The sequence below is a fragment of the Littorina saxatilis genome, linkage group LG2 (assembly GCF_037325665.1).
Source record: "Littorina saxatilis isolate snail1 linkage group LG2, US_GU_Lsax_2.0, whole genome shotgun sequence".
In the NCBI taxonomy this organism is placed as follows: Eukaryota; Metazoa; Mollusca; class Gastropoda; order Littorinimorpha; family Littorinidae; genus Littorina; species Littorina saxatilis.
In genome coordinates this window covers 33,185,142-33,199,110 of record NC_090246.1, presented here as the reverse complement: position 1 = coordinate 33,199,110, position 13,969 = coordinate 33,185,142, and the positions used below count along the sequence as shown (strand labels likewise).

At 41.3% G+C, this 13,969-nt stretch overlaps 1 protein-coding gene across 1 annotated transcript in view; it reads left to right on the top strand.

The window, feature by feature from the left end:
* The first annotated feature begins 584 nt into the window (after positions 1–584).
* Positions 585–13,969, top strand: part of LOC138958785 (WD repeat-containing protein on Y chromosome-like) — a 46,619-nt gene continuing 33,234 nt past the window's right edge. The window contains exons 1-2 of the mRNA XM_070330074.1: positions 585–2,111; positions 9,486–9,766. Of these exons, the coding sequence (XP_070186175.1) occupies positions 1,714–2,111; positions 9,486–9,766 (679 nt within the window). The 5' untranslated portion in view covers positions 585–1,713. The remainder of the gene's footprint in view (positions 2,112–9,485; positions 9,767–13,969) is intronic.

Below are 13,969 nucleotides of genomic sequence, written 5' to 3'. Positions count from 1 at the left end.
AGCTATCTATGACCTGTTAGATTATGCTTGAAATGCAGAATAAAAGCATGGAATATTTTTTCTTCTTTGATTTCTTGTCTTTGGGTCGCTTGGTTGTTTGCTTGTTTGCTTGATTGTTTGAAACCTTTCAGTTAAACATTGCGTTTACCTACACAAACAAAACGAAGCAACACACACACACTGTGACACACACGCGCACACACACAGCACACACACACACACACACACACACACACATTTGCACACACACATACATTTGCACACACACACACACACAAACATTTGCTCACAGGGCTAATTAAAATCGATAAAAAAATCAGGTACAACATATATCCGCTCTTACACTGTTATCGGCCTTCAGGAAGACATTCCGTTTACGCATGTACAGCTAGTGAAAACAAAACAAAAACACGAATAAGAAACACAAACAAAACCCCGAAAAAGGTATTTAAGCGAAAAGAGTTTTTGACCTGTTTAGTATTCATTGAATTCAGGTTCGCGGTCAGAGGTCAGTCGCATGTCATGACGTCATATCATGCATACGTCATACTCAACTTCCTTCCTCTTCCGTGTCATGTGTCGTTTCTGAGGTTAGGTTCCTTTCTGTGCTTCTGCTGAGAAGGTCTCAGCGACCGCGAGGAGTTAGATGGTGTAATCTTCAAAAGGTTTAATCTGTAGATCTAGTGCTTCCACTCTCTGTAGAAGAAGATTAGCACCGAATTTCTTTCGACGCTGGTGGAACTGAGCAAAGGTGTTTTCGGTCCAGAATGAAAGGTTCCTCGGTACATCAAAATGGAGTTCTTTACTAGGCATTCAGAGACGAATGTGTGCAGTCGGATGACAGAATAAGACTGCCTTGGGTCATAGGACCCAGACAGGTGTAACAATAAAATCAGGGCTGTAGATCTTTCAGGCTCGCAGAGGACATCTATATCGAGGCCTTACAGCTACCACGGCGTCGCTTCATTCGAGATTTCTCACGCACAAGACAATTCAGGAGTCAAAAAAACATTTCAAGGATAGCATATAACATCTTTTGTTGGGTCGTCGTCGTTCCGTGCAAGACTCACCACACACACACAAATTAGCACGGGAGTGAAGACATCTTTTAACTAACAAGCACACAAGTATGAAGCCATATTTCAACTAGATCTTTCAACTAGCAAGCATGCACGCAGGAGTAAAATTAAACCAACAAGCGAGCCGGAGAAAAGACAGATTTTGACCAACAAGTCCACAGGAGTGTATTCATTTTTACCAAGCAGACACAAGTAAAACTATCATTTAACTAACAAACGCGCTGGAGAAAAGACAGCTTTCAACCAAAAAGCACAGAGGTTTTAATTCCTCGTCAAATTAGCAAGCACACAGAGGTAAAGACGCCGTTCAGTTGACAAGCGCACGAGAGTAATAAATACATTTTTGCACTATTAAACAAGGACACAGAAGTGAAGATATCTTTCAACTCACAAACACACGGGAGGAAAGGCATCTGATCTTTCAACTGACAAGCACACAGAATTAAAGAAAGCTTTCCACTAAGAGGCGCACAAAATGACAGCTTTCAAGAAGCAAGCACACGGAAGGGCGTAGTTTTGCGCAAAACTCAGTAAAACAGGCACACAGGAGTAAACATACAGGAGGAAAGACAGCTTTCGACTAACGAACTCACAGGAATCAAGACATCTTTCAAACGAACAAAAAGCCTCCACAATGCATAACGACACATCTCATTCAGAACGACGGCAGAAGAGCAGCGAGCCTGAACAACGATATAGTGTGGTGAAACACGTTCGCTCGAGGAACACGGGGGCCTTCGACTTCACACTCCTGAACGCCCTCCACGATGAGTTCCTCGAACGCTGGCACGGTGAGGACCTCGGGCTGACGCGACGAGAGTTCATGGCAGCCATGAAGAGGACGGCGGGGTTCTGTCTGAAAGACTCCGAGCTGAACAGGATTTACTCCCAGGTTGACTCCAAGGATGAGGGGTTGATGACGTGGGGTCAGTACATCACCAGCCTGAGCAACACCGCCAGTCTCCGAGCCAGCATGGTGCAGAGTGACATCAAACCTTTGTTTCAGGACAAAATGCACTTCACCCAAATTAAGTAGGGATTGTATGTGTTTTTGGTTGTATTGTATTGTATTGTATTGTATTGTATTGTTATGTGTGTGTGTGTGTGTGTGTGTGTGTGTGTGTGTGTGTGTGTGTGTTTGTTTGTTTGTGTGTGTGTGTCCGTTTTATCGTCTGTCTTTCTGCTTGGACAATGTTTAGATACAACATGCACGCGCATAAAAACACGCGTGCACGAACACACATCCAAGTAAGCACACACACACACACACACACACACACACACACACACACACACACACACACACACACACACACACACATACATACAGTGATACACACACACTCACACATACACGTACACACATACACTCACACACGCACATACAGTCGCACACACACGCGCGCGCGCACACACACAACACACACACACACACACACACACACACACACACACATACAGCTAAGCACACATCTAGGGAGGCCCACTGACAGTAAGCGTAAACAGACCACAGAAGGCCATTTTTAGAGTGCTGTAAACTGCTTCAAAATTAAGCAATGTTCTTATAGTTCAGGTTTGAAATGTAAAAGTACTTATAGAATTGCTGTGCAAAGTTTGAAGCCTGTTAGAATTATACATTTGGAGGTATTGGACTGTAAAGTCAGGCAAATATGCGATTTTTTCACAACTGGGAAGTTATGTACAGGGCGACAAATTAAAAAAAGCAAAAAGAAATGACCTTTTCTGTTTTATTTTATAAAAGAGATTGCAGCAACCACAAATGTATCACAGTTGAACCAATAAATGCAATAAAAAGGGTTTTATAGCCGATTGCAATTTTAGGCTATATTGACGTCATCACACGAAATTTAAAAAACGCGAACAAGCAAATCTTCAGTGGTTTTACAGGTAAAGATGTCATACGATATATCAAATTGAAGATCTCTTTATGTACAATCTAGCTGTCATACTTTTGATGCCGTATAATCAAAACTTTACAACATAAGCTTGAAAATCAATATTTTCAAAAATAATAAATTTAAAATAAAAACTATAAAATGTATTAATGTTCCGCAATGTCAATCTTTAAAAACATTTGTAACCTCACATTTTAGCATATTTCCACACATTGAATGATAATAATTTTACTTCCAAACAAGAAAACACTAACTACAGCACAAGTTTGCAGTTATGCGTTATATTTTAATCTGCCTGACTGAAAATGTGTGCGTTTCTTCCTTAACCTGTATATCCGCGATTATATAGCAAATTATGTGTATGTAAGTGTGTACATATCCATGTATGCAGGTATTTATGTGTGTATGTATGTATGTATGTATACTGTTCAAAAAAAGAAACGCATAGCTTGTAATATTTGGTTAATTTAGTTATATGGCTACAAGGATATCCACCAAACTGCAGAAAATGTTTATCTGGTCGTCGACCTTTCGTCCATTGCCACAAGTGAGCTCTGCACGTGACGCATGCGTTATCAGTGGCTACAATGTCAAAATTGCTCATTTGGCATGACCACTCGTCATGCTTCAGTGTAATCTCGTGAAACTCGGGGAATATTGAGCTCTCACCATGTCTTCCAAAACCCATAAAAGCGGATTGTTCGCCACAAAGAAATCAGACGACAATTCAGCGACGAAAGATGGCCCGATTGAGCAGAGAAGACCGCCAAATTGCATTGGGTCGTTTACAAGCAGGCCAAAGTCAAAGTGCAATCGCCAGGCACTTCCACGTGTCCCAGAGCACCATCAGTAGACTGTGGGTCAGGTTTCAAGCCACTGGCTCCGTTGCTGACTTGCCACGAGCGGGAAGACCAAGGGCGACAACTGCTGCTCACGACCGCTTCATACGGCTCCGCCACCTCCGGAATCGTTTCCTGTCGGCCTCATCTTCTGTCCAGGCTCTCCCCGGGCCACACCGATTATCGGACCAGACCGTGCGGAACCGCCTGCATGAAGCTGGTTTGAGAGCTCGCAGACCTCACAGAGGAGCTGTCCTCACCCGCCGCCATCGCCAGAACCGAGTGCAGTGGGGCAACCAGCACCTTCGCGTGACCGTCCGGAATCACTGGAGACACGTGTGGTTCAGCGACGAGTCCTACTTCCTGCTCCAGCGACATGATGGTCGGAGGAGGGTCTACCGGAGAGTAAACGAACGTTACGCGCCCAACTGTGTGGATGAGGCACCCGTTCATGGTGGTGGAGGCGTCATGGTGTGGGGGGCGATCAATACCGCTGGAAGGAGCACCCTGGTGCACGTCCAAGGGCGCATAACTGCCCAGCGATACGTGGAGGAAATTCTGCGCCCACACGCCCTTCCTCTTCTGGCTGACCAGGATGCCATATTCCAGCAGGACAACGCTCGCCCGCACACAGCACGACTCACCACCCAGTTCCTCACCGACCACCATGTCCAGGTGCTTCCCTGGCCATCCATGTCGCCAGACATGAACCCGATAGAACACCTCTGGGATGAATTGGACAGACGTGTGCGCAGACGAGAAGAAGCGCCGGCAAATCACCGCGATCTATTGCAGGCACTTCAGGAGGAGTGGAACACCATCCCACAGCAAGATATCCGGCATCTGATCCAGTCCATGCCCAGAAGGTGCCGGGCAGTTGTTGCTGCTCAAGGCAGTCACACCCCCTACTGACTTGACAGCCTCGGCACCCAATCGTATTGATTGACTGATTGATTTGAAGATGCAAATGAACTGTGTGTGCATTCAACTGTGTCCATACCAAATTTCAAACAAATAATCTAAATATTGGATTTTCTGTTAATTTTTTCGAAAAATAAAACAAATTTGGCAAGTAGCAACTATGCGTTTCTTTTTTTGAACAGTATATGTACGTACGTACGTATGTATGCTTATGTGTGTATGTGAATCTCTCTCTCTCTCTCTCTCTCTCTCTGTCTCTGTCTCTGTCTCTCTCTCTCTCTCTCTCTCTCTCTCTCTCTCTCTCTCATACACCCCCACACACACAATATCTGTTATCCTTGTTGCGGTGCAATTAAGGTTAGGTATCCAGCATGACAAAATCCCCAGCAATGCAATAATGACACAAACAACAGATTTTCAAAAAAACACTTTCACAGCAAAACAGAAATTGTCTAATCAATGAAATGTAACAAATACAATTGCAGAACAGAACAAAGAAACATTTAAAATATAACATCAGGTATTTAGCGCCAAAAAGTCAGATCATTAGTTATGAGAAGCAATTAAGAACAATAAACAATTCAGCGCCATAAAAGTCATTTCAAGTCATCAGTCACACTTTAAATTTCAAAAATCGTCGGAAAATTAATTCAGCATTATAACAATACAATCAATAAACACACAAGCATGAAGATGAAACAGAACAGACCGAAATTGTAGCACAGAAATGAATTCTGCAAACATATCGCGATCAAAGAAGAACACCAGGTGACTAAGTGTATTAAAGCTATCGTTAAACAGACATTACACATTCAATGAGATGTACCTACAGATCAGGTAATTCGTGCTACAAAACCCAGTGCGGATCATAGTCTAAAAGACATCGAGATATTACTAAATTATACAGTACTTCAGCGCCATACTTCTCTTCTTCTTCTGCGTTCATGGGCTAAAACTCCCACGTTCACTCATGTTTTTGCACAAGTGGGTTTTTACGTGTATGGCCGTTTTTACCCCGCCATTTAGGCAGCCATACGCCGCTTTCGGAGGAAGCATGCTGGATATGTTCGTGTTCCTATAACCCACCGAACTCTGACATGGATTACAGGATCTTTTCCGTGCGCACTTAGTCTTGTGCTTGCGTGTACAATCCCCGGCGAAAGAAACGCAACTCATTCGCGCCCATTGTTGCGAGTGATTTTTCGTCATTTTCAAATTGTCGTAAAATGTGAACCAGATAAGATAAATCAAAACGAAAAACAGATTCGTAGAGGATATTTTACTGGCTCTACGACAAATGCATAGTATTTAATCGTTTTTATCTTTTACTTGTTCATAAATTGTGTTATACAGGGTAGGGGTCAAGCGAGTCGTGATTGCAGGCAAACGTGTCTCTTCAACATGCTGAGAAAATCGTAAAAATGAATATTTTTTTAACAAGGTAAAGACATTTTTGGAGGAAATTCATTTCTCAACAACACAATTTAATTAGAATTATTCGCCAAAGCGTTTAAGACTAAACATTTTTTTAGCAAAGATCACTTAGACATTTGGCCACAAATAGCACCTGTTTTTCAAAGAAATCATCACGTCGGTTCCGTGCGAATGAGCTTTTGCCAAACAACCCTTTGTAACACTGTCAAAGTGATCTTTGCTAATATTTTGAAGTCTTAAACAATAAGCCATTAGCAGGTCTGCACATAACCTGGGAGATGGAAAAAATCTCCACACGTAACCCACCAGGCGGCCGCGGCCGGGATTCGAACCCTCGACCTTCCGATTAAGGTTGAAACGCTACCTTTTGTTGGAGTAACCCAAGATGCACGCTTGACTTGGAAGCCACATATTGCAGCCACAGAAGCAACAGCGATTAACAAATTCGCACTAACGGAATGAGAGCGCAGACATATGTGTCCATGTGCACGTGTGTCTGTCTGTATTCATGTGTGTGTGTGTATGTTTGTGTTCGTGAGTATGTATGCATGTGTGTATGTGTCTGTCTTTGTGATTCTGGATCAAAATGTATGTGTTTGAGTTTGTGTGTGTGTGTGTGTTTGTGTGTGTGTGTGTGTTTTGTGAGAGAACGTTTTACCGAGAATTTACTTTGCAAAGCGAGTATCTACAGCTAGGTTACTGCGAAAAGGGCTTCTGTGTGCTGATCGGTCCTGTGAAGCAATCCATGTTGCAGTGAGGTAGCTACGTGTTTTGTCCACGTGTTTTAAACCGGAATTTCATTGTCCCCCAACAAACCTTCTCCTTGGGTCTGTTAATTTTGCTGGGTCACGGGGTCCTGCGTGTCGTGAATAGCCTGTTTCTGATAATAATACAGGGCCGGACTAGGCTAAGAGGAAAGGGGGGGGGGGGGGGGGGGGGTTGCCAATGGTGGTTCAGGGGGATGTTCCCCATGGCGGGGTCAAGGGGCAGAGCCCCTCAAGTTGTGGGGGTCAGGGGGAAGCCCCCTGAAGCTGATGGGTAGGTCATATTCTGAGATAGGAAAATGGTTGCTCCTTGCATGAAACGGCATAAAATAAACAATAATAAAAATTGTTTTAAATAAGTGAGGTAGCCTACATGTTTAGGCTAGGGGGGGGGGGGGGGGTTGCGCAATCCCCATAACCCCCCCGGTAGTCCGGCCCTGTAATACTTGTGGCGAAGGCGAGTCATGTAAGCAAAATTGCTGTTCTTGTTAGATCTGTTCACTATAACTGATGGATCTATTCAAGGCCGCGTCGCGGAGAAAAAAAATCATTACCACAGCTGGAAGGCTCGTAAAAGATGTTGCTAATTCGTTGATCTAACTTTGGTGGGGAGTTGACAAACCTAAAATTATAACATATATATTTTCCTGTGACATTTCACGGCATGCCTAGATTCAGCCTTCGGCGGTGACGAAACAGTTGAAAAGCGTTTTAATTTAATCGCTAGGCGAAGTCCAACAAATCTACATCAGGATGAGAACAGACTTCTGGATAGATCTTTTGCAGAGATCTTTCACTACACAATATATTTTCTGTTCAAAATAAGTTCAAGTTTCTTTGCGAGCTCGAGGAAAATAGGCGATAATTTCGAATTTCGGCTTGTCGCGACGTCAAGTTTTTCACTGTGCATACTCTGATACTGAACACTGCGTAACAAACTGATTCAGCTTTTGTATGACTGCGAGAGTTGATCAGCTTTGGGTTTTTTTCACTTCAATCGCTTGTCAAGGTCAAGCCAAAGCACATACTGATGAGAAAAAATGTACTAAACTTAGTGGTAGATGTATCTCTTGAGATCACTGAGAAGAAAGATCGAGCGACTTCCTAAAACGCATGTGTTTAAAAGAAAACACTGTGTTCAGAATAAACCCTTTCATCGACGTAATGATATATTTTGTAAGTTGCTCCTTTGAACATAATTATAATAACAGAAAATTGATTGTATCGCACGCAAAATTTCATGAATCTGGTTAGCATATATCTTTCCTTTGCGAGTCTTTGGAACTGGGGCGATAATTTGGAGTGTTTCAGCTTGCCGCGACGTCATGCAAATAGTTGTATCACTCTGTAAATGACTAGATTCAGCCTTCGGCGGCGCAGCCGTTGGATAATCGCTTCACTTCAATCGATTGGCCCGGTCAAAGTATAGCCCGTATTGATGAGAAATGATGTTCTTCTTGTAGATTAGCCTTTTAAGATTAATGAGAGAAAAGAGCGATTTCCAAAAACGCCTGTGTCAAAACAAAAACACTGTGTTCAGAATCAACTATATTCACAACATAGTAATAATAATTATGAGTCGCTCTGCGGAATACATAATTACAAAGGATTGATCTGATGGTATGCAAAATGTAATTAAACTGCGTCTAATACTTTTTTCTTGCGAGATCTCAGAACATACGCGATTTGGCCTTGGACGGCGCAAAAGTTGAAATATTGCTTCACTTCAATCGGTTGGCCCGGTTAAAGTAATGAACACATTGATTAGATAAGACATTGTCCTGGTAGATTGGCCTTTTAAAATTATTGACAGAAAAGAGCGATTTCCAGAAACATCTGTGTAAAAAGTAAAACACTGTGTTCAGAACCCACCCTTTTTCAAGACGTTAATAACATTTTGATAAGTCGCTCTTTCACATACATCATAACAAAGGGTTGATCTTATGCCACACTAAATTTCAGTATTGTACTTTAAATAGTTTTTCTTCGCGCGCTCTTGGAACTTGGGTGACGATTTCGAGTGTTTCGCTTGCCGCGACGTCAAAATAGCTTTTTCCCTGTAGCGGGAGATAGCGTTTTGGGGCAAGTTCGGGACTTGTTTTACTCATGAACCAAAAACAGCACGTTCACATACCAACAATCATTCAAAAGAACAACAACTGGAGAAACCCTTGCAAGTTGTTTGACGTTTTCAAAATATTTATTTAGCCTTTTAAATCTTCAGAGAAAAGTAAAAATAAATCACGGCTGTGGCCGCCATTTTGGATTTTCTCTGTGGGCCTCCCTAACACATCTCCCTTGACGTGCAGACACGGTTACACACACCCAGAGTTATTGCGTGGCTGGTCAGCTGGTGGCTCTGCCTGTCTGTTTGCTCGCAAGGAGAATGTGAATTTATTTATGAGACAGGGTGTGTGTGTGTGTGTGTGTGTGTGTGTGTGTGTGCGTGCGTGCGTGCGTGCGTGCGTGCGTGCGTGCGTGCGCGCGCGCGTGTGTGTGTGTGTGTGACTGATTGTCTATTCCTCTTCACAGACAACGAGACGAAATCATAGCCATCCGCTTCATTCCTCGACTGCCCCTGTATGCCACGAAGATCAACCACAACAGCGGTCGGTACCTCATGCTTGGACGCGAAGGCTCGCTGACCATGTGGTCAATCAACCTCACCCTCTTGAACTCCTATTTCATAGGCAGCAATAAGGGGGTGCTCAAAGCTATGTTATTCATCGACCTGGTGGTGCTCCACCCTTCCACCATGATAGCAGTCACCTCCACGGACCGGACGATCACCATATATGAACTGGGATCCAGGGGTGCGTGGGTATATCCTGTTGCATGAGGGGTCGAATTTGAAAAAAAAGTTGATGTTTGCAATTTATGACGGAGCATTTTGTGGATGTGTTTTAGCGTTCCCACGAAAATTGCAGGGTGCATAACATGGTAGTTAGGCTGTAAATGGCGTTTTCTCATACGTTTTGGCGAAGTAACCGTTCAAACTTGGTTTCATAACAGACGTTTGTAATCTTTGGTTGTTCAGAATGCTCGATTGATCACCGTCATAATGTATTATTTCAAAGCAAGCCCCTAGCACTCTCACACACCCCATCCCACAACCGCCCCAATTAAAATGATGAATGATATATTAGTACTGGAGAGCGGCTTCCATAGAGCGTTAGATCTTCTAGTATTGTTTTTATGCACAAATTGTAATGGGAGGAACCCTACCTACTAAATTGTATACGCTTCGCTATACTGCAGTTCCTAAGGTATATCAGATATATGCCCCTAAATCTCTGTTCCTCATGTATATCAGATATATGCCCCTATGTCTCTACTCCTCGGTTATATTAGATATATGCCCCTATAATCAGTCGGCTAAGGACCGTTTTGGTTACTTTTTGGCGTCACGTTAGCAAACACTTTTTTCTGATAGATTTTAACACCACAACACTAAATCGAAAGTTTTGGGGCAATATTCCAAACCACCGGTGAGAAAAACGTTGGTTTGTGTGTATGTTTTCCTTCTTTGGCGTTACTATTCTTGTTTTGAGGGTTGGGTTCATAAAACGGACATAAAACTTAAACCGCTTGACAGAAATTATATAACTGTAAATCATTCGAAAGGGAAGGCATTCATCTACACGTTTGTGCCACTTCAAATGACGTCATTATCTGTTTGTTTTTGTGAAATTGACAAGAAGAGCGGGGTGGTAGTTGCGCTGAGAAGGATAGCACGCTTTTCTGTACCTCTCTTCGTTTTAACTTTCTGAGCGTGTTTTTAATCCAAACATATCATATCTATATGTTTTTGGAATCAGGAACCGACAAGGAATAAGATGAAAGTGTTTTTAAATTGATTTCGAAAATTTAATTTTGATAATAATTTTTAAATGTTTAATTTTTAGAGCTTGTTTTTAATCCAAATATAACATATTTATATGTTTTTGGAATCAGAAAATGATGGACAATACGATGAACGTAAATTTGGATCGTTTTATAAAACAAAAAAAAATTTATTTTACAATTTTCAGATTTGTAATGACCAAAGTCATCAATTAATTTTTAAGCCACCAAACTGAAATGCAATACCGAAGTCTGGGCTTTGTCGAAAATTACTTGACCAAAATTTCAACCAATTTGGTTGAAAAATGAGAGCGTGACAGTGCCGCCTCAACTTTCACGAAAAGCCGGACATGACGTCATCAAAGACATTTATCCAAAAAAACAACAACGTCTGGGAATATCATACCCAGGAACTCTCATGTAACATTTCATAAAGATCGGTCCAGTAGTTTGGTCTAAATCGCTCTACACACACACAGACACAGACACGCACATACACCACGACCCTCGTCTCGATTCCCCGCTCTACGTTAAAACATTTAGTCAAAACTTGACCAAATGTAAAAAAGAGGAATAATTGCAATCACACACACACACACGCACACACTCACACACACACACATACACACACGCACGCACGCACTCATACACACACACACACACACACGCGCGCGCGCACACACATACACACTCACTCACACACACACACACACACACACACACACACACACACACACACACACACAGACATACAAACATACCGACAAAATGACAGACATACACACAGTGAGACAAACCGACACAGAAACCCCCACACATGCACGCACGCACTTATGTACGCAAACAAAGACGTAGAGATGCTTATAGAGAAACACTTACGCAACCAAAAACACACGCACACAAACACACAGACAGACAAACTTCATTCTTGGTAGAGAAATGCATTTCTTTCTGTATTGCTTTCTCTTTAAGTGCACCTACCTCGCAGCGGAGAGAGAGAGAGAGAGAGAGAGAGAGAGAGAGAGAGAGAGAGAGAGAGAGAGAGAGAGAGAGAGAGTGAGAGAGACACACAGACAGACAGACACAGACACAGAGAGAAAGAGATAGACAGACAGAGGGAGAGACAAACAGACGAACACACAGACAGACATAGACAAACACACAAACAAAGACACATAGACAGACTTCACTATTGTATGTGCAAGTAATTTTGTTAAACCACACGTTACGTTCACCACTGAACGTGAAACCATGTAAAACGTTACTATCTCAGATAACGGCACTGACGCTACCGGAAATAGAATTTATCAGTGAAATTCTACCATCAATTTAGTAATCGATGCGATGTAAATTATCCTAAAACTGTGGTATGATCACGACATCGTTTAGCATTTAGGATCAAATGGTGCCAATGTGTACACAATGCACTAATCACAGACAACAGTTATACACTTTACGTACATGTAACTCTCCAACTGACATTGTCTGCCACTTGAAACAAATGACTTTCGAAGGAAAATTAACTCCAATATATAAATATTATGTATGATTTTTAATAATTACTTGCACTTTTTGAAAATAAAGCTTTTTCTACGATAAGGTGTTTACCCCCTATATGTATAAGTCATCCGGTAGAAAAACCTGAAGTATCGTGTACTAAGCATATGTATATGTTTAAAAAGTTAATTGTGTTAATATAGAACATCTTGCCTATGTATATGTTTAGGTTTCGAATACTTTAGGGGAAAACCATAGCCATTATTCATTCATCTTAAACTAACACCCCTAATCTCAGGGCACATTTTGTTAGTGGGGGTAGGGTTTCAATCAGTCAAAAATCACTTTCATTCAATATTTTCTGCCATTTCAAATACATACACGTAATTGCACAATTTCTTGAATTTTAAGATGCTTTAACTGACTATACCAAGAAAACCTGCACTTTTTGTAGAATTAGTTTTTTGTCCATGATTTATGTTTAAAAATGTCAATTTTTACGACAAAAAATGCTAACGGTTGCCTCACCAGAGGACACGTACCAACGACGTGAATCGTGTCTGCCAATTAAAATGCATATTTTTTTTAAATAAGGGGAATCATAACATATTTCACTGTAAAGTGTCTCACTCTAATACCTTCTGGGTTCATTGTGTATTTGGTTAAGTGAATTGCAGATAAGTTTTTTTTGAAAATGAGAGCTATACATATATTTTATTAAAACTGAAACTGGTGGAGTGAAAAACAGACCTGTTTTGAAGAAGTCGTACTAAAATCATTTATGGGCTTGAACTTCACAGTTTGCGTGTTATCTTTTAAAGAAAACCCGTTTTCATCACTAACAATGACCTAATTTACACATACATATCGGTCGGTCATAGTCGCGTTTTTTTTAGAGAGGTAGTGTACAAAATGTCGTTTTGTACGTTTAAATTACATGTCCATTATTTTAGTCATATATCAATCAATAAATAAATGCGCATACTTTTATTAAACGTTACTTTCACTTTAAGATCGCTTCTAACATTTAGTATAATTTCTGACAAATGCACGCTATGTAATAAATTGATAATATTATGGACGCCATGTGGTAAAACCGGAAGTTGAATTATTTTGCGATAGCAAAATCCTTTTACAATGATCACTTTCCTTTTATATTAGGCTGATCTTTAACGTTATGGGTAAAAATCTAACAGATTGAACCAAATTATCCTTTTTCAAGCCTGTGTATGTGTAAACTCTTTTTTGCTTCGATCCGGTTCGGTTTTCGGAGTTGATTCAAAATCATCCATTATGTATCTTATGTGACTGTTGTTTTCCTCGGTAAATTAACAATTGTTGATGTAAAATAATTCTAGCTGTGAGAATAAACAATTTTCAAGATGTTTTTGATTGCGGTTTCAACCAGGCGTTCAGTTAGCTATACATATCGATTGAGAAAATGGCATTTCCTGTTTTGTCGTCCGCATGTTATACAGATGTTGTTAAAAAAAAAACTGTGTATACGAATTAGGCATTTTACTTGCTGTCTGATGGCAAAAATCTTTAGCTTTCGTTTAAGGTATAATTTGCTTATATCCGTATGCAGTCAAGCGGTACATGACGGTTTTTTGTAACCTACCCCCTGCGTCATGGCTGCATTTTTGCAGAATATTGGTCATGTTACAAAAACGCTT